At 31.6% G+C, this 22713-nt stretch overlaps 1 protein-coding gene across 2 annotated transcripts in view; it reads right to left on the reverse strand.

Moving 5' to 3' along the window:
- The window catches only part of LOC129972747 (pancreatic triacylglycerol lipase-like), a 54466-nt gene that overhangs the window by 9403 nt on the left and 22350 nt on the right, over positions 1-22713 (reverse strand). For both annotated transcript variants that reach the window (XM_056086991.1, XM_056086990.1), the window contains 5 exons: positions 20591-20699; positions 17801-17917; positions 12568-12681; positions 6098-6358; positions 2289-2421 (listed from right to left, as the gene is read on the reverse strand). In XM_056086991.1, the coding sequence (XP_055942966.1) occupies positions 2289-2421; positions 6098-6358; positions 12568-12681; positions 17801-17917; positions 20591-20699 (734 nt within the window). The remainder of the gene's footprint in view (positions 1-2288; positions 2422-6097; positions 6359-12567; positions 12682-17800; positions 17918-20590; positions 20700-22713) is intronic.

A 22713-nucleotide genomic window follows, 5' to 3' on the forward strand; every position in this document is an offset into this window, starting at 1 on the left:
ATGTTAGAACATTTGAAGCAGTACCAATTCTTCTGATATTTCGAGGGGGACGGTCTAGTGCTTAAAGAATCTCTAAAAAAAGTTTGATTAGCAACCCTTGACTGATTTTTTTGCTCGCTGAGCCTAGGACATGCTTTGTCCGAATTTAAAATACCGTGATGGTGATTAGATTCTAAATAATGAGAAAGCACTTCCTGGCATTTATAACTGTTTTAGAGATTCTCAAAACACTGGACCGCTCCATTCAAAACGTTAATAGCTTTAAGCATGACACTACTTCCACATTACATGGAAAGCGTTGAATATATTGATGGTAATATATATGTTTCATATTAATGTCAAAATTGTATCGGCAATCATTTGGTTTTGATTAAATTTCACTCTCACAAACACGAGAAATATTATTTTTTCACTTTTTTTAACAGTGAAATCAGTGGCATCTGAATTTAAAGGAGTTAGTTCATTTATAAAAATATTATGCATATATTATATAAGTTATTATTCAGTGATTCTTGATTTTAAGAGAATAATAAAACAGACCAAAAAATATTTGCTTGTTACTTTATGGTAAACACAGATTTCATTTCCATCGCTACTAATTTTTACTTTTGTTCAGTTAATTTTTAATAATTTAACTATAGGCCATTAGCGTATCTTACTTTTGATTTAAAGATCAAAGTTGAAAGCAAAGAAATTTCAATGATAATAAATATTTGCTTTATTTCAAAGATGATTTTTAAGAAGATTTTTAAAAGATTATTTATATTTAAAAAAATTACTTTAAACGTTGTTCAACTTTGTTGCGATAAACAATGCATTTAAAATTTGCATTCCACCTAAGCGAAGAGGATTTTTTTTTTTTACAAACTCTGAGTAAAATTGCCTTTTTTTATACCATTCAATAACATCCCATGGGGGGGGGGGCACCTTGGAATTGAGGATGAGAAGCATCCGGTATGGTTCTCGCCATCTTTGTGGGTATATGAAAAGGTGCGGGTGGCTACCTACCCTCGATGACGGAATGTACTTCTTTAGGGAAAGGTCGTACCGTGACCGGTGATGGCCCTAAAGACTCAACCACAGTGGTGCTGTCGTGCCGGCCAGATCAATCAAGTTTTACGTGTGCCTTAGGGTGGATTGGAATAGTGATGATACGATTCAATAACTTTTTGGCAGCATCTCTTTTTTTTTTTTCGACCGATACAAAGCCGACAGAGTCGAAGAAAGAAGGAAAGAAATTTCAATCGACTTCAGAGATAGCATATATAAGTTTAAACGCTTTGTTTGTCGTATATTTAAATGAAAAGAAATTTAATCAATCAATGAAATATGCTGAAATCAAGCATTTGCTCAACCTATTTAAATAACAGACGAAATGATATCATCTCGTACATTTGTTGTCACGAGTTTAAAATCTGAAATCAGACAGAAGAACAAATTTCTTCCAGGAATAAGGCATAAACTACTGCTAAGAATATGCTACTGTTATAAAAAAAAAGTATGCTTCATTTAAAAGGCATCAATAGTAAATATCGTCTGCAAACTTTTATCAAACATTTTTACGATTTCAACAAATACCCAGCAATAGCGAAGAATTAATTTAATTTTATCCTCAGAAAATAAATTTTTTATTTAATGAGATACCCATCTTAACTTCGTCGATTTTGCAAATGAAATTGGATAAAGAATATATGCGTTAAAATTTGTTGAGGCAAACCAATTCTTGTAACAAAAATATTGAAAAGCCATTAAAAGCTATTGCTTATCAAAAACATGTAGTATAACATACTAACGTCCCGTTTTTTTAAAGCAACATTAGGGCAATTTTGGGACGAAGCGCATCATTTTGAGCCGAGGTGGGATGTCGAGTGTGATGCCTGGGCTGGCACCCCCTCTCCAAGCTTCCGCGCCACACCAACGGGAGGGCGTTTGACCTGGACGGGTTTGGCGTGCGCCAGGCCAGCTTACAAGGCGTTCTTCGGTGAATTGGATTTTGAACCTGAAATCTTCCGGTTTCGAAGCCGTGACCTTAGCAAGCACCAGGCCACAGCAGCCCCCGTTTTTTTTTTTTTTTTTTGGAAGTAAAGAAGAATGTTTCTCATGAGTTTACTGATACGATTTAGAGGTACAATTAATTTTTTAGTAAACAATTCCCCGTAAAGTAGCTTACATATTTGAATACATTGATAAGCAAGACCCAATTTGTAGAATCCTTCAAGTATAAAGAATAGTAAATGATGAGATTTAATTATAAATTCTAGTAATTTAAAAATAAGCTTGGATCTTACTTGACGTGCAATTTCCCTTTCATCTTCTCTAGTTTCCCGTAGACCGTGACGTCCACTTGCGCACTTTCCAGTCCATACGTGAGGTAGTGGCCGGGAAAGCTGTGGATGTGTACGATCAGCTGGTACTGATGAACTGAAAATGCAAACGGAATGCACAGGTTTAAAAACGAAAGCAACACACAGAAGAATACAATTATATTAATATCTCGTTCGAAAGTAATTCTAGGGCTATTTTGGGATGAACCTCGTCATTCTGAACCGTTGTCAAATGACGAGGACAAAACCTGAGCGGGCACCTCCCTCTCCAAACTTCTACACCACACCAGCGGAAGGGTACTTAGCCTCGACAGATTTAACTCGCACCAGACCCGCTTACACGACGGTTCTTCGATGCAATCGGGTCGCGAACCTGAAACTCCGGCTGCGAGGCCGAGACCTTACCACCAGGTGTCCGCGGCCCGAACACAAAAGAGATTTCAAACGTTTAGTCTGAAACAACATAGCATGATAATGTTTTAAACTCGATGCATCCGCCGTTGCATTCTCTGCTGAACACATCACGCATTTTATAGAAAGGAAGTCAGTCGAAAAATATTTTCATGTTAACAAAACAATGAATGTTTTAAAGGATGTTCAATCACAGGAAAGTCTAATATTTTTGTTCAATGATAGGAAAAATATTAAAATATTCACCCTAATGCCTTTTTGGTGCAGGCACAAAGTATAACCATTATTACAAAATTCTGTTGATAGCAATTTTTAAAAATGTATTGATAATAAAGAAAAAAAATGGCACTGTCATAAAGCTGATGCCACCACTCCAAATATTGAGCTTCTAGCGTCGCATCCTTAGGATATCTCTCAGGCAGCATTTTGTTTCTGAGTACGCACGTGATTTAATTCAGTAAATCCATTGATTGAATTATCCTTTTCTCAAAGGGAGTAAAAGCATTTAAAATATTGCCTCAAAAGTTTATAGAAACCCATTTCTTCATAATTTACTTTTGTTTCATTAACCTCTCTTTTCTTAGAATGATTTTGAAAGCCAATCGAAGTAAGAAACAGCAAACACATATTTAAATGCTTGACAGATCGTCGTATAAAATGAACACGCTTGGATTCCTATCAAAATGAAGCGCCATTTTTTTCTCGGCTGAACGAAGGACGTGAACACTGGATATCGTCATTGTTTTATATCATTGGATATAATTGATGTCATTGTTGAATATCTGGATATTGTTTCCGGCGCACTCGAAAGGCTTTTCTTCTTCTTTAAAATTGGAAACGAATCAGTTTTCCTTTACAATTCTATACACCAGCAACTGAATTTGAAATATTTTTTATATGCAGCATAGGAAACAGAGTGCAGTCAAGAAATAAGGTGACTCACATTTTTCCTGAATAATGAATGAATCGTTTCAATTATGAATACAGATTTTTCTTTTTCAATTGAATGAAAAGTTCATTTTCTTTGCATTTGAGCATGATCTGAAAGTTCAAAGATCCATAAACTTTTCTTATCAAAAAAATATTTGTCTTTTCCTTAGCGTAACTCATTTTTTCACTTTCGTTAAAGTTATAGTATAAAATTTAAATACACGAGCCTCATTTAAAGTTTGCTTTATGATAGAGTTTTTAAATTTTTTGAAAGTATGTTTTACCTTCATTTTTATGGGAACTTTTAATATGATCCTTTATGTTTAGTAACGGTATGATGAAATGGTGCCTTCTTTATTATTTATAAATAGCATAATGTCGAAAAATGAGAGATTTTTTTTTAGTATTTTGGAAGTGTCGTTTTCTTTCTTTCATTCTAAAATCGTTATTGAATTGAGAACATCTGTACTTACTAGATGTTATTTCATTAAAAAATACCTTTTGAAAATTTAAAATACTTGCGTTCATTTTCAGCTTCTTCCTGTCTTTAAAAAAAAAAAAGATTTTTTTTTTCCATTTTAAAAAGATATTTATTTTTAAAAAAATTAGTAAATTCCGTACGTAACACTAGTTATTTGAAAAAAGTTTACATTTTTTTAAGTATATAAGATTTTTATTTATCTTCAGCAGATATTTGAAAAATCTTTTGAGGCCTTTTGCTGCATTTTTAATTAAATTTGCTAAAATGTCAAAATGTACTCAGATAAAGAAAAAAAAATATCATAAGATTCAAGATTTTAAGAAATTCCCGAGAAATATTTCATCTGAACGGGAACATCGAAAAGTCAAAATACTTTTAAAGTTTTCGAAAAATTTTTGGAATGTCTCGGTCAAACAATCTTTTTTAGTGACATCTATGTGAAAAATGGAGAGGAATGAGAGAATTCAACTCATTCTGATAATCAACGAAGCTTTCATAAAGAAGTAAAACTATCAACTTGACTCTGATTTTAATTGTATTTGTAAATATAAAATTGGTTCATAAGCAACTCATAATGTGTATTTAGAAACTTTTACTGATGTGTTAAAACATATAAATAATTATTATTTGTTTGTCGGCTTTCATGCATCGAAATGACATTCAGTATGTGTATTGGGATTGCTGATGTGAGACACTGTGTCACGCATTTTAGCAATGACATTGTTTAGCGTCACTTGAGATAGAGATTAAACGCCAAATGAGCAGAAAAATGTTTCTTTTTTGTATTTGTACGTATAGGTGCACTGTTTTTTCCTCCTGTTATCCATCTATAGCAGACCACTCTGGACTCTTCCATTTGAGTATTTTAAACTGGGTAGTTTCGCTACGTGGTCAGTCATTTGCCAGATTGTTGAAGGCCTTTAAAGAATGGATGCAGTACAGAGAATGTATTATTATTTTTATTACATATGTAAAATCACGCAGGACTAGAAATGATGAACATAGATGAAAAATATTTTATTTTAAAACATCTTTTGAATGTTATGTCAGTTCGCAGAAACAACTACAGATATAAAAGAGAAAGGGTTTCCAAATCATTTTTATTGACAAATTCATGACTTTAAAAGTAGAGATCCTTCCTGACTAAGTAAATTCTTATCATCGGATAAGAATTTATTATGTCAGAACGGATCAAAACACTCTTTACTACAGACTCAAGAATTCAATCCCTACTATTGCAAATGTAGTAACCACGCCTTTGATTCGAAGAATGGGATGAACATAGGAGGACAGAAAGGACCAGAACATCTTTTTAGGATTGAATCGAAATGAAAGATGAATAAAATCGGAATAGTGAAGAGCATTAAATGATGATGGCATTCGAATCAGAAATATTTCTCTTAGCTCAAAAAATAATATGTCGCTTATATACGTACAGTAACAACAATGATGCATGGTCCTATTCACTTTAAGTGATCACGTGAAAGAATAAAGCTAATAAGAACCGAGAGATGCGAGCGAGTTCTGGGCATAACAGTCACCTATTATCCTTGGGCAAACCTTAAAAGTCCAGGGCATGGAAACATAAATCCTTTTTTAGTTTTTATTAAAAAAACATAGGAGAAAACAAAGATCATATCCTCGTTTAGTCTTTCTTACTAAAAGAATAAATTATAAAAATGGCCTTTTTTGGATTTCAGAATGAAAGGATTGGATTCCCTTTGATCTCTATGTTAAATCAAGCACCCATTTGTGAATATTGTCTTTCATTTGTTTATATTTGTTAACCATTTATACAACGAACATTCGTGCACAATATCTTTCCAAGGATGGATGAAAAGGGAAATAAATATACACTAAAAAACTAAATACAACTAAAACAAATATGTTATTTTGCTAGAGAATACATTCTATCTATAGGGAAATGTATGGAACTGAACAATTCCCTCACCACAAAACGGCCTTTCAGGCCCCACTTTCAAATACATCCTTCGGTCCCTGTAATGCTTCCCAGATGGGAATGCGTAAGTCGGAGAGAACATTCCCATGATGGCACATTTTTCTCCTTCGTGACCGCAGTTGCAGTGACCATCCAGAAAATCGGCCCACGAGGAGCACTCGACTCCGACGAAGAGGCAGCCGTTAGGGTTGAAGGAGTAGATGAAAAATTCATAGGCCCGCAGGTGCTGGCAGGCGACGAGATTCCCTAGAGCTGGAAGAGGAAGGGAATATAATTTTAATGGAATTCTGGCTTTGAATTATTATCGTCTGCGTTTTGGGAAAACTTGGTAGAAACTGAAGCTTCGGAAGCAGCATGTGGAACGTTTCGGAGGATAGAGGAAAAGCCGCTAAAAAAATTTAAAAAAAGCGATTAAATGAAGAATTATTTTTATTTTATTCATCTTTCTTTATAAAAAGAGGTCAAGTGAGAGGCTTGGTAATTTTCCTTACGCAATAAAAAAAGAAGGAAATGCTTAAAAATAAAATAATCTTCCTAAAATATGTTTCTTATTTTTCAGCATTTTACTTATTCTGAGCTTATAAATATGCAGTAAATACTAAACTAATACAGGATATTGGAATTCATTCTTTTCAATGCTATTCGAAAGAAGAAGAACGTGTTGAGTCTGCATTCCCATTCTTTCACTTTTCCACGTTAGCCATAATGCAAACTCTTCGCGCTATGATGTAATAAGAAAGAAAACTTTAATTTATTTTGAGTCGCTCGGTTCACAAATGAGGAATTTTTAACTGCTTTATTAATGTCCCTTCAAATGTTACTCCCTGGAGTTTCTTCCATGGAATTATAAATTAAAGCATAGTGTTTATGTTACCATTTCCAGCTCATTTTAATGAGCTTGTCCGTGAAACCGTACAGATAGCGTTTTCACAAACTTACACAAGCCCCGAAGCCTCAGAGAAAACAAAAGTGGATCCCCACATATACAAGTTTGTTGCATGACTCAAAGAGAACAGTGAAAACATTTGAAACCATTCACATTTAAAAAGAAATGAGACTAAGTAAAATTCATTTTACTTGAGGTACTGTTTCGTTTCATAGTTGTAATATTTTCTGAAATCGATTTTAAATGGATACTTTTTTTTGTGATTACCACATTCAACCAATATTATCAAAATAAAGAGAACCAATGACCAATCGGAAGTGAATAATTCAACATTCAGAGTGAAAGGAATGAGGAAAATCTAAATATTGATTCTTTGATTTTAATTCACTGTAATCGATTTTAATTCCCTATCATCGATTAAAATGAAACGATTTTTAAGATTTACTCTCATTCAAATTAATTTCGAAGAAGTTAGACTCATTTCTCAGACCAAAATGACGGAAAAAATAAGGGTGAATCTAATTTTATAATATTTTAAATTTATATTTTCTTTTAACTTGATTTTTATTTATCTTTCATTGAGTTTAACATAGTTTTAAAAATCATTCTTTGATGATAAATATTTATGAAGTAAACATTATTACTTTATGTATGTAAATACATCTATTTATAATTTAATGAGAACTTTTTTTGTTAATGATAGGTATGTTGTTTGTGTTGATTTCCTCCTGATGGCATGATTTTATAAATATAATTATTTTTTTCTATTATAAGCATAGTGATTTTTATAATAATTCATTAGAAAATGATTCGTTGAAATTTTGTAGGCAATTATTTTATGATAACGTTCTTTTGAAGATTAAAAATTAAATATACGATGTTAATTTTAATCATTTGTAGCTGTATTTATCACTTTATTATTAAGATTAATATAAAAATAATCATCTCCTAAGCATTTGCAGAATTTTGGTATTGAGCAGGCTTTGATGACTGCTGAAAAATGTTGGCAGAAAATGATGCAGTTAAATTTCTAAAAAAATATAATCCCGAAAAAATATTATAATTCAAATTTGGAAGTTCAAAAATGAATAATTATCTAATGGATAAGTAGTATTTGTAATGGAATGACAAGACTTTGAGCAGTTTATGGTTGTTTATTGTAGTTTTATATTTCTTAATGTTAATTAAAGGTAAATAAAACTCTTTTATATCATTTTAAAATCATTTTATATCATTTAATTATACATTTGTCTTAAAAAACAAGATTTAGTAAAAATAAAATCAAAAGTTTATATAGGTGAAAGACTGAACTTTCAAGATAAAAAGAGGGTTCAGTTCATTTAATAAGGAAGTTTTAATGAATAAAAGTGATAAATGAGGAAAAGTTATACATTGTTTACACAAGGTATTAGTTAATAAGATTCTGTTTGTTGTCACTTGGTATGAAGGAAGTGAACAACAGGTCAAAACCTGTTTTTCTTTCAAGTAAAATTTCACAAAACATACATTATTCAGTCGCCTGTTATAAAATAATATTCAATTATATTTTTTTCCTTTCTCATCTTTAAAATTGTTTACGGATATTTGGATTTGAATGAGTGCAAATCATTCCGTGAAAAACACATTTTCGAAAGTGAATTTGAAGCAAAAACTTTGCAAAGTCATTATTTATATGCCCAATAAAGTCATACTTTTCACTCTGCATTGTTATTGATTCAAAAATTAAAAGTTGTTAACGCGGTATGATTTCAAAGTATCCCTTTTCAGAAAATAAAGTAGCTACTATTAATGGATGATTGTGCCATCAAGAAGCAGTTGTTATTTTAAGAAATTTTTATTCCACTACTGAAAGCTGTCATTAAGTCAGTAATTTGAGTCCAAAATCAAATTCTCTACAATCCGTTACACACTCAAGGGTTCATAATGAAATAATTTTGGAGAACTGAAACATTAAAATCTTTCTCAAATTGTTCGTGTAACAGCATCTCAAGATTGAAGAGGAGATCGTTCGAGTAAAAATACCTTAAAACTTAAGAGGAAATAAAAAGAATTGAATCGTTTTTGCATCCGAAATATAATAAAAACTGATATTTCATTAATATTATATTAAACTTTTGTGCTTAAGTATTTTGATTCAGTTGTTTTTATTGAATTCGGTATTAAATCCTTCGCAAAATGTTTTATAAATGTGCATTCGCATTTCGAAACTTTAGAGCGGACAAAATTTAATTAATAATTAATCTCGCTACTCAGTAGAAATATTAGAACAAATGGCCACTGTCTTCTTGGTTTTTACTATCCTTTATAATACTGTAAATGTATAAATTCTTTTTATCCACAAAATGAAATTACGATCATTTTCAATTTCTCAGCTTAATCATCGGCTTTCGATGCATGTTGCTAAAATATCGAAGCAGCATTTTTTTTTTATCTATGTCATTCCTAATTATGAGGATAAATAGTCCAGTCCATAAACAGGGAATCTCTTCCTAAGATTTAACTCACATTGTTAGTACGTACAGCGTTTATTAGCTTTAAAATGACCATGGACAAATATATCATATAAAAATATTACTCGAATCATTTATCGCCTTTCTTCGATTCAAAAGTCATTTCACGATTAAAATGAAGGGCTTTTAGTACTTTTTCGGAACAACTGTAATCGTTTTCAACAATATCTGCTTATCTGCTGCTAATCACAATTATTTAGCAATTAATATGTGTTAATCCTCGGAAGTGTGTGTTTCGTATTAAAAATACAGGGTGGCTATACAATATCTTTCCCTGTTTGACGGCATCTGTAGCTGAAACGAATGAACGAAATGAAGGCACATTTCATACACAAACAGCGGAAGGCATGGGAAGATGAATTCAGCAGAAAAAGAAATTAGTACCAAAAGTTGCTGCTAGGGGAATTATTGGCTTTGAGGGAGTGCAATTATGAATGAATTCACGGAACTCACAAAAAATAATTTTTTATTCATCTATATTAGGGTCTCCTGGATGCCGTGCAACATTTTCAATATGCTGACATTCTTTGCGTACAGCATATTGCATACGGTGTACGCCGTACTCCGCTGCTGCGTATAAACTGCCAGTTTCGATGTTCACAACAACACGTCTTATGTTCTGTTGCAAAGAGATGCAGGTTTGCTTAAGAGCAGCCACAGCATAACACTATCAAGTGTAGAAAGTTTTATGAGTAAAGCGTGCTGAGGTAAGGTAGGGTCCATATTAAGCACACATAAACAATCAATCACGAACAACAGTGAAAAACACATTAATAGTCAAGAACAAATTGGTAACAGGTCGTTTGCTCTTTTTTTTTTTTTTTTTTTTGCAAGGATTGCATGGCGCTGCTATCAAGCATGCACTAAGAATTTTACATAATTTACCCCGATATCCAAATTTCTTTGTTCGTATGTGACAGCAGCGGCAATATTTCCCCTATTGGCAACTTTTAGTACTAATTCTTTCTTCTGAGGCATTCATCTTCCCATGCCTTCCATTGTCTGTATATGAAATGTGGGTTCATTTAGTTCATTCTAGGGATTGCAATACCGGTATACCGGGATACCGAATACCGGTATTTTGAGCCATTTGTACAATTTTGTAATACCGGTATTCACAAGTTTAAATACCGGTTTTTCGGTATTTACTAGAAATTTTTAAAATTTCTCCACTATATGTTCAGGTACCGCGAACATAGCAAAACAGTATGCGTTTTTATTTTTATGTCTCCATAATGGGAGAAATTAATTAGCTAATTAACGGTTTAATTAATTGCTTAAATCTAAATTAATGAAACATGGATTATCCCTGAAAGAAAATATTATATCCTTAACGACTGATGGAGCTTACAATTATGAAAAAAGTTGTAAAGTGTATTGGTGCAAATCAGCAGTTGTGCTATGCACATGGAATTCAATTAGGAGTAATAGATGTATTATACCAAAAAAATAAAGACCAGAAGAATCCAAATACTGTGGACATAGAAATTTCGGATTCCAACTTTGAAAAGAGTAAGAGTGAGAGTGATATTGACAATGAAGATAATGACAATGTAATTGTTGAAAAAGATATTTTTAATGAGGATGAAATATTAACCTATCAAGAATTGCTTCCTATAATTTATAAAGTTCGAAAAAGTGTTAAGATATTTAAACGTTTACCTATAAAAAGGATATTTTACTAAAATATATACTAACTGAAAATAAAACGGAATATATGTTAATATTAGATTCTAAAACACGTTGGAATAATTTACTCCTAATGATGGAACGATTTTTGACACTGAGAAGTCCAATCCAAAAAGCAATAATCGACTTAAACCTGTAAATTAATTTTTCAGATAGTGAAATCGTCTTAATATCCAGAACTATATCAGCTCTACTTCCAATAAAACTGACTATTCAGGCATTACGTCGAAGAGATTCTAATTTATTAACAGCTAATGTAACAATAAATTTCATGGTGCAGTCACTGAAAGAACAGCACACATCACTATCTGAAGAATTATATATTACATTGAAAAATCGCACAGAAGAAAGGCATACCGAAATAGAAAATGTCTTACGGTATTTACATAATTATAATGATTTTAAAAATGGAAAATGAAAAAGAAGAAAAGAAAATAACCAATTCAAATCTGATTAAGTTTAGAGTAAATTTTCTTAAAATTTTTTACCCACAACCCTATCCACATTCAGAAGAATTCGGTTCAATTATCGAAGATTATGATGTCACTACTGTCGATAGTTAAAAGGAATTGTCTCTTGAACAAAAATTAGAATTAGCGATAAATAAAAAATTTCAACGAACCAAAACACAATACAGAAATCAGCTATATCCAAAACCATCCGACGAGAAATCGATTTATTTCAAGATGAGGGATTTAGAGGTAAATACTTGGAAAAAGTATATTGCGCATTGCTAACAGTACCATCAACTAGCGTAGATGCCGAAAGAGCGTTTTCGACATCTGGTAATTTTTACACAAAATTACTTTTCGGGCTTAATGACAGTACAATTGATGCATTATGTTTTTTTAAGATCACATTTCAAAAAGTTGTAATAGTACCCCAGGCTGAATAGTGATATTTACACTTTTTTGTGATTGAAATAAATAAGATGTTTCTTTACTTTTTTGTGATTATATACTGTTATAATTAATAAGTTACAAATTATTTTTTGTGATATTTACACTCTCTAACAAAACTGGCAAATAAAACACCTGTGTTCTCTTTCTTTTTCTAAAATTTCTAATACCGGTATTAAAACCGGTATCCCGGTATTAAGATTTAAAAAATACCGAATACCGGTATTGAACTTTTGGTCCAGTATTGCAATCCTTAGTTCATTCGTTTGAATGTAGAAGCCTCCAAATGGGGAAAGTCATTTTATGGCCGCTCTATATTTTATAGAGAATTGGGTTAAAATAAATCATATTTAAGATTCATTTAAAAAAAATTATAATCGTGAAGAAAAATAGTTGTCAAATCTTGATATAAATAATTATGTGCTATGAATCACTTTGATGTCCATTATTCGGAGTCATTTGTTCTTTTAATGTTACCTTCTGTGGGCAAGTCCTCCGCCAGCGATCTGGCAAATGTCTTCTCGCATCCAGGTGGATCCCCTCCCCCGGGAAAGAAATCCAGGTCCCCGGAATCTTCGGGACTTCCGAATCCTGAAAGTAAGAAAGTGCTTATTTCTCTCGGTCACCGTTTTGAGTTGAAACAAATAATGAGATGAACATATCCGCTTCAAATGAAAAATGCTTTTCATCGTATCACGCCAAAACTTAATAAAAATGAATCCTAAAGTGGACGCTAAAAAGGATAGAAATAATACCAAAAACATTCATATGCATTTTTATAGATGAAACAGAAAATAAATAAAAATAATTTGAAACTGAAAATTGAACATGGAATCTTAGAATAAAGCCAATGACTGGCATAAGTAATGAACATTTAAATCAGAAATCTTTTGAAATATAATTAGTTTCGGCTCAAGAATTCTATAACTACCTCTTGTTTAAATAACTACAGTAAAAATAATAACCACTGCAATAAAAATATTAATCACTAATAAAATAATAACTATTATTCTTATCATTTAATCAAATGTTCCTTTAAAATGTTTTGAAGGAATTCTTCGTTAATGAAAATTTTACTCGCGAAAATTTCCTTAAAATGATCTAAAAACGTTTATAAATAATCTAAATACGTTATATGACATTTGACAATTTCTCATTCATCGAAACCCAAACAACTCAATGGATTTTCTTCAAATTTTGCTTACAAATGTTGTGAAGAACTCGGAATACTTTAGAGTAGCTTTTGAGCCAACCAATAAAGTAGATACAAATATATTGATTAGAAACTATGTATAAAATGACATGAACGTAAGTGCAGTGAGTAGCTTGGCGACGTCCAAGATATGCTTCATTAACAATATTAAAAATTCTCAAAACACGAGAAAGAGATGTATTCAAATAAGATTAAGATTAGCTGTATTGACATTTTTTTCTACGGTATCGAATTCGGGACCTTTAGTGTTCTTTTCAGTTGAGTGGGCATATGTGGAAAGAATTTATGGAGAGTGAAAAAAAATGTTCTTGAAAATTGATTTCCTTTGATTAAAAATGGATTCAAGCTTGACAATTTGCTTTGAGCGGTCGATACAGATAGAAATTCGCTGTGAAAATGGCTGTTGTTGTATTCCTTGTTGTGTACACGCCTTTTAATTACTATTCTTAATGTTTAACTAAATTTTTGGCCGTTGTTTGAAAATCATTAACATATTAGCTTTTTGCAGTTTTTTCTGCCACCTGTCATTTTTGAGAAGTTACCAGATTATGAAATTCTTTGATGCAGAAATAGTATCCTTTTAATTAAAATAAATTTGCAGCAGCTGTTACTTTGGTATCCGTCGAATGCTATCGCTAAATATATTTTTACTTACATCGATAAAAGCGTTTAGACCAATGTAGCTTTCAATATTTGATCTGATATTTCATAGTTCGTTATTCATATTTATTAGCAATTTTGCTGGAAAATACTGAAGAAAAGTTGCTTAAGTGCAAATAAAAAGTAAGTGTAAATAAAGTAAAAAAAAAAGTAAAATAAAAGTGAAGTATAAGGAAGGTTTTATAAAAATAGTTATTTTTCCATTTATAAAATTGAATAGTTAATTTTCCATTAATGAAAAATGCGAATATATTTTCAATCTTAACTGCATAGTAAATATTTGCTAATTCGAAGAAAAATAGATATTGTTTATATAAAGTAAGTTTAGTGAAAGATCAAATAACATATCAATAAATGAATAAGGTAATCGAAGAAATACTTAATCGATTCATATTTACATATACTGAAGTATATATGAAATATGAATTGAAACATACAATGATTGCATAGGGGAAAAAATGACCACTGTGAAATTCTAACGATAGTTCTTCTATTGTTAGTTCTATTTTATTGTCTACAAATCATGCAACAAGAAAAATCATTACTTTTATCTTAAAAGTGAAAGTTTGTTTAATTAATAAATTTCAAAATTAAGTATAATGCAAGAATAATTTTCTTTGTACATGAACCTAAGCGTTCGTTTAAAAAAAATGGCACGGTGCCATTGAGTTAGGTTTCAAGTCATTTGAAATTGTTTATAAGCTTATCAAATGGGCATGTTTGATGTTTCTAGCATTTCCTGGTTATTAGATACTGACCATGTCATTATTATGAGTCTCACATAAACACTTTTTGGCACAGAAAGTTTAACATTTGATAGAAAGAAAGACTTTTCATTTCTAAAATGTTTTAAGTACATGTTTTTAATATTTTCAATTATTAACAAAAATCTTTATCCCCGTCTGGTCACGTTTTGAAGGTATATTGCTTTTTAATCACATATCAGACAATCCACCACTTTTCAAAAAAATTAATTATTTACAATTATATTTATTTTTACATCTGACACCGTTTCTCTAATTATTCTCTCTTGATTCTATCCACCTTATCAACACGAGGGCTAAACCAAGTCTATGAGGCCAGTTAACTTGATATAGTTAGAAGAAGGAAGCAGAGTATTGTACACATATTCCTTGACAAATCCCATGTAATTTGAAAGATGACTAGGGGAGGTTTGTGCATTACTGCATCTGAGGATATAGAATGGGATTTATAAACGCGAGACATTTTTTTATTTCCGTTGATAAAATCTACAGATGATAAACTTCTGCGAACCTTGAAGGTGGAGACACCATTAAGGACATCTGGATCTTTAATCTTTAATCCAACATTTTCTATTGTTTGTCCAGGCTTTTTGCCATTCATCAACCTGGTTGGGCGTTGCATTTGGATCTCTTGGGTTGTGAGTTCGAACCTTGCCGGCAGAAGAATCTCCATGGTGGTTGGTGCACGTATAAATATGCCGTGGCCACAAGGTCCTCCAATTCGAGACAATACCAATAGGGGTACTGGATCAGAGGTGATCGTTCTCTGATTCAGGTCAAAATGACGATCTGTGGTTGAGTAAATGAAATGTATGAATGAAGTCCGCCCCGTGAAAAAAGCTCTAACACATGAGTAGCTAAAAACTTACTTTTGGCCCTAAATGGCGGTACTGAAATAAGAGATTCTAAAACTCGGCTTAAAATCGCTCACTTCTTCAGCGGGCTTGTTTATGACAAGTACCATAAACAACACCTTCTATGGCTAGATTTAAACATTTTTTTTTGATTAGTAAGTAACTGTAACTGATTCCATAACTATTGCTATACTATATTGTTTCCTCTTATAATGTCGCTTCCTCCTTTTATATAGGGAAAAATATCTTTTCCCCCCTTTTGAAACTTTCTATTATACATTTCTCTTTCCTAACTAACCAACCTCATTTTTATTGTTTCAGTATAACAGTCAGATTGCACTCATGAATAGCATTAATAAAAAAAGTTTACTTTTCTGCTCTTCGTAGGGATAGAAGACGAAACTGTAAGACAATGAGATTGGAGGCATCTTTCCTTTACTTCCGCTTGGAATGAATCAATAAGAATATTGCATAACTAAAGACATAATATGATACAAAACCAAGATAGAGGATCACTCATCCGTGGTCTCTGATTATTCCATGCCGTTTTGTGTTTGCCAATATTCTTTGCAAAGATGCGCTGATCTCTGTTAAGGATCAATGCCGTGTCGTAACAATGCTACAATGTATCGTCCATAATGAGTTGAAGTTACCGGAAAAGTTTTAAACTTCTGTTCGTGCTTTCATCCATTTGATTTTTAAATTTATTGAGGTTAACTAACCCTAATTGCAAAATAGGTTTACCTCGGTAGGCAAAGAATATTCTTTGTTTACTAAACTACCTTCCTTTCCTTGCAGGTATCATGCAAATAATATTCCCGCATTAATTAAAAGAAATATTTCAAATAAAAGTTGGCATTTGTCATTAAGGTAAAGATTCCGAAGGCGCCGAAATATATATTCGAAATCTATGTGTTTTCATGGAATGCAGCTATAAACTGATCACTCCAGACTGAAGAATGTGCAATGTATTTACCTTTCTAAAACTCCAATTTATCGATCACAATTATTTACTTTTTAACCTGTTTCATTAGGAATTGTACAAAAAATCGTTTGGATCTTTTATGTAACATTGAATACAATCGGTGTACACTCTCATATGCATACGAAAGCGGCTATAATTTAAGGTCAATTTTTATAGAATCAATTACATTGAAAAAAATTGACATGAGAAGATATTCAAGTGTGATCTTTTACATATCAAATCTGAATTTGATATGTAAGGCTGCTTAGAATATGCCTGATTTATATTTAGAATTCGGACACAATTATAAGTGTGAGATAATTTGTCACAATTTTTTTTTCTTCGGTTTTATACTTGAGCCAGCTTTTTAATAAGTAAAATTACTAGTTAATGATAACTAGATAAGATTCTCTTTAAATTTATTTAACTTACATCAGAAATTGATTTTTTTTTTAAATCCAGACATTCATTCAAGAGTTAAAAAAACTATTCATTGAATTATATTAAATAGTGTTCAATGTTTGATAAAAATGATAAGTAAGATGCTATTTTATTATTGTGAACCCTATTCATTTCTTTAAGGTAAATATGTATTTGAAAAGATATAAAGTAATATAGCCAAATATGAGGCGATATTTGGTAGAATAGTTTCTGGCATTTTGAATAAATAAACACCAGAACATTGACAAAATATGTATGGAAGATATTAAATTAAAATGTGAATTGTTCCAAACGTTTACTTTTTCATAATGTTGTTTGTTTCTTATGGCACTTGCCACTGACAAGCCCGCTGTTACGAAGACAGCGATTTAAGTCTGAGGGGAACGTCTCTTATTTTTTATAGCAGCGCCAACTAGGGCCAAGAGTACGACTTTGCTACTCATGCATCACTCATTCGCTTGCACAACCCCTTTTTACAGGAGGGCACATTCACACATCTCACAGATAGAACAACAGAAGAACAACCATGCCCAAACCGGGACTCGAACCCGGGACGCCCAGATCACGGGGAAGACGCGCTACCCCTATGCCAGGACGCCGGCTTTCATAATGTAAATGTTGCGGAATCTAAGAGTTTGATTGCTCCCACATTATTCGTGTTCTTTAAAATCTAAGATAACCACATAAAAATCCTTTATTAAACATGTATGTATTAAAAGAAGGGTAAGTTTAAACTTCTTAAAGAATTTCTTTGAAAAAATGAACTATGAACAGCATAGGATTATGAAATGTCCAGTCATTTGGCTCCACCTACCTCGTAGTACCGAAGGTGCCGGATTGGAATGAATGACGTCTACGAACACAGCGTCGCTGGGATCGAGCCGGACGATTTCAGGGACATTGCGGAAAAAAGGGCCAGCAGGATCCAAGCCTGGATAAAAAGAAATTTAAGGAATTTAAAGACAGTACGTATCACTGAGCTTCTTTTTTTAATCCAAAGGATTTTTTTCACTGTTAAAAGTGATTTCAATAACTATAATGCTTATTTACATTTGATATATGCTACTTTCCTACGTTTTTTAAATTTAGCATTAGCAAAAATTCTTCTTTCAAAACAGTTTTGAGAAACATGTTAATGGATTCTTAAAGAAAACAACGTTACTATCCAACTTTTTCCGGTTTTACGTTTGAACCAAAAATGACTCTGGCATATCTATGTTTCAAATATATACAATAAGATACTAAATATTTTAATATTCAAAATATTAAAATATTTTTTTTCTAAATATTTAAATTAAGAAAAAATTCATCAGCCAAGCTTTTTCAGTCTTATATTTGATCCAAAAATGACTCTGGCATATCTATGTTTCAAACATTCTACAACAAGATACTCAACATTTTCAATATGATCTAGATCAGAGATGGGCAATAAGGGGATCGCAATCGACCGATGGACATTTTTGGGTGACCGCCTTGACTTAGACGCGCTTATTAAAAGAAAGATGTTATTCTCTTTATCTCTTGAGGTAAATGAAGTTTTTCTCCTTCAAAATGACACAATTTTAAAAGCACATTGTTCAGAACCTAAGAATGATTTTTGGAATCTAATGGACTTATCCTAATTTTTTTTTTAAAGTTTTATATCATTTAACATCGTTCGTTGACTCCATTCACCTGTGGGAACCTGCATTTTCAAAGATGAATATAAGTAGGACAACATATCGTTCCCGTCTCACAGACGACCCCTTAGAATACAGGGCAAGATGAGCAGTTAGTAATTATATAACCGAGATATTGGCGGACAGTATGCAGAGAAAATCTTCTACTAACTATAACTAAAAGAACTAACTTTAGATGAAAATGATTTATTTTCCAATGTATTTTGAATTGGTTGATATTAAGTGCATCATTTGTTATTATTATATTTGGGCATCTATTATTATATTTACAGTTATGTATGTAAGAACATATTCCGTATTTATTATTAAGTTATAATAAATATTGTAGACATAAACCACTAGGTGGACCGCAACACCTTGAAAAAATGAGAAGCAGCGGAACTTATTTCTTCTCTGTTAAATAACTGAGACTCCTCTATAATTTTAGTGCTTGTTGATATGATTTATCAATCTGGTTTCATCTTCCATTGATTACCGGCCAAAAGAAGACATCTTAACAAAACCCGTTACTCCTCCAAGATGAAAGAAACTTACCATATAGCATATACAAGTTATAGGAAAACAAATGCATTGACTTACACAGAGAAAACCATATTGATTCATTCTGAATTTCAAACGCTTTTAAGGAGAGGAGAGGGCGACAACAGAGGGATTTTTTTAAAAATTAAACGAGCCTTAACTGTCAGTACCGTTAGTGATTCTTTAGATGGTTATTTTTGATTCATTTTAATAAGGTTTTCATACTCAGGATTTTACAAAGAACACTTTCATTTTGGCAGAATAAGTGCTTCAGTACTAGCATTCAAAATAACATTCAATTTAGACACAACTTCATGCAGCTTATTGGCATTGATTTTCCTAATTAAGTAGTGTCATGTTATCCGAATAACGGCTGTTGTGCTTGTGCACAATCATTTTAATAATGCCCTCAGTAAAATATTGTTATCTTGAGAGACAAAGTAACGGGCAGTTCAAATACTGTTACACTGCAAGAGATTTGTTACCGTTTGGAGAAAGTATTTTGGTTCAGATTAAAGTTCACATTTAAAGAAAGTTTCCCTTTTTTAAAGTGAATGAAATTCTTCACAAATCATTTATTACTCATTTAGAATATGCCATAGCGTTATCTTTGGAAATCATTTGAATGAGCACTCTATTTTTCGAAATAAAGATGGATGTCAATTTTTAATATGTATTAAATATCTCTTCTATGTTAAGGACCACGGTGGCCTGGTGCTAAGGTCTTGGCTTCGGAACAGGAAGGTTTCAAGTGCGAGACCCGTCTTGTAAGCGGGTCTGGTGCACGCTAAATTCATCGGGCCAAATGTCCACCTCCTGGTGTGGTGTGGAAGCTTGGAGAGGGGGGTGCCAGCTGAAGCGCCGTCCTGATCGCGGTTCAAAATGACGAGGTCCGTCCCAAAATAGCCCTAGTGTTGTTTAAAAAATGGGACGCTAATATAAATAAGCTAAACTTTTCTGTGCTAATGAATTCAAATAGAGAAAAAACCCTGTGTTCACACACAGGAAAAAAAAAATATTTTTTAATTAGCTACAAAAGCTCTGAATTTCATTGGTTGAAGAAAAATATCCTCTGTTAAATTCTATTCCTCCAGCTCGTTACGTTTTATGAGTTACGGATTTTAAGATTGGTAACACCAAATTTTATTTTTGGAATTCTTAGTGATTGAACTGATAGACATTCAGATAAAATTTCAAAATTGATTTTCTTTTTCGAGCTTGGGTACACTTGAATTAACACATCCAAATCATGAGACTCAATATTTAGAAGATAACAATACTTTCTATTTCTATTTTTCTGTACACTAAAAAGCGAAAAAATAATATATAAAAAAAAAAACCATATGAAATACGTATTTCACATCAGCGCCTATGGCTGAAATATTATGCAAATGCTTTTTACTTGCCTGATATCCTGCCAAGTTTATGGAGTCGCTCTCCGGCGTATCCGGCAATGTGAGCTCCCAAACTGTGGCCGATTAAATGGAAACTTTCTGGCCTCGTGCCGACGGTTTTCTAGAAACAAATGCGAATGTTTGAATAAAATTACCATACATTTAGAAACGGTGAATCATTATGGATTCCACAGAGCTGTAAATTCATTGATGGATTAGGAATAAAAATTAAATTATTTGAAAAGGCAGAATATTTTTTAAAAAAACTGTTTATCATATAAATTGTTTTAAAATTTGATGTCTATAATCTAGCGATTTTAATCTTTTGCTATTATGACTTTTTTGTAGTTATGACTAGTATGTTTGCTTATAATGGTTTGAAAATGAAGAACCGAAGCGCCAGCGTTAAGTTATAATTTTTTTTCCATTACTTAAAGAAATTAAAATTTTAACCGCTTTTCAGGATATATTTCTATAAAATGAGCTTCGCATACATTTAATTATTATTTAATATTAATTGTTGATACAGAATATCTTTATTATTTTAAACAATTTGTCTCGAAAATAATATTTAACTATGAATTTTTGTTATTAAATATACATGTAAAAAAAGCACGTAACTAAAAAAGAACTCTTTTTTAGTTACGTTTTATCTCTTCTAACGTTAAATTAATAAAAACATTAATATCTTTTATTGAGCACAACTGCAGCATTCATTACTGAAAAGAAACTTGCATAAAGGTTAACATTAACAGAGTAACCTATATGGTTCGTTTGCTGTTTTTTACTGCTTTTTTTTTTCTTGAATTTATTTAGTTAGTCTGAATTTGTCAGAATTTTTCGTACAAATTTGTCTAAAATTTTGTATTTGGAGATTTCTTATCGTGCAGAATTATTACAAAGACAAAAAAATTGGATGTTTCAATTGAAAAAATTTGATATTTTCACAAATATAAACATATAGTAGTGTCTGTACGAATGAAGTTTATCTACTTTTAAAGATGACATACTTTCACTTTGAATCATACATTTTTCTTGAACTTATCTTCCATATATTACGCCCAATAAGAAGAATTAAGATACATTTTCGACGAAATATATAAAGGATTCAGTCTCGAAATAATTCTTTTTAACTTTCAAAACAAGACGTTAATTTAATGGAATTAATTGAAGAATTCATAGATAATATTATAACACTAGCCGCCTTCGGCGACCAGCCGGTTCACCAATCTTAGTGTTCGTTAAAATTTTAATAATTAAATATTTTATGCAATTTTTACTTTAATAGCTTCTTCATCAAAATATTTTAAAACTTCAAATTTTGATAGTCATATAATTCAATCATAATATTATAAACGCCTTCAGTCATAACGTAATATGTATCTCTCTAATTTTCTGTTAGCTCCCGTAGAATTTATATTTTATATTAAAGTGGAAAGGATTAATCTGCAATTAATATAATAATATTTTTCCTGAAACAAAGTATTTTTTTTTTTTTTTTTTTTTTTGTAATATGATTACTGAAAACAGTCACTGAGCGTTTAAACTTTATGGGCACTAAAGAATATCTTTCTTAATTTATGTTATATTTCAAGAATTTGTCAACAAAATTTTCTCAGATTCATCGCGACCAGATCGATTCATTAACAATGTTTAATTTTAAATGCATCAAACACTAAGAAAATAAAACGAATCGTTTAAAATAATCGGCTGAAAACAGGTTAAAAAAAAACTTCTTAAAATACGATGGGCTTAAAACAATAAGCATATACAAAAAATATATAACTAACATAAATACACTTTAATTACAAAAGCATGCAACAAATCTAAAAATAATTTAAATCATCCGTTGATAATGGTTGTCATGTCAACAATCAGAACACAATGCGCATGCGTGAATTTTCAATGCCAGTTACGGTAACGCAAATGCATGAGTTTTTCTACGCCAGTTGGGGTAACGCTATGCAGATTAGAAATTTTTAATTTCCTTTATTCTGTTTTATTTTAATTCAAAATTACTTCAGAATGAATCTGAAAGATCGATTCATTAACAATGTTTAATTTTAAATGCATCAAATATTAAGAAAATAAACAGAATCGTTTGAAATAATCAGCCGAAAAATTTAAGCCTAGCC

The sequence above is a fragment of the Argiope bruennichi genome, chromosome 6 (genome assembly GCF_947563725.1).
Source record: "Argiope bruennichi chromosome 6, qqArgBrue1.1, whole genome shotgun sequence".
NCBI classification, from domain to species: domain Eukaryota; kingdom Metazoa; phylum Arthropoda; class Arachnida; order Araneae; family Araneidae; genus Argiope; species Argiope bruennichi.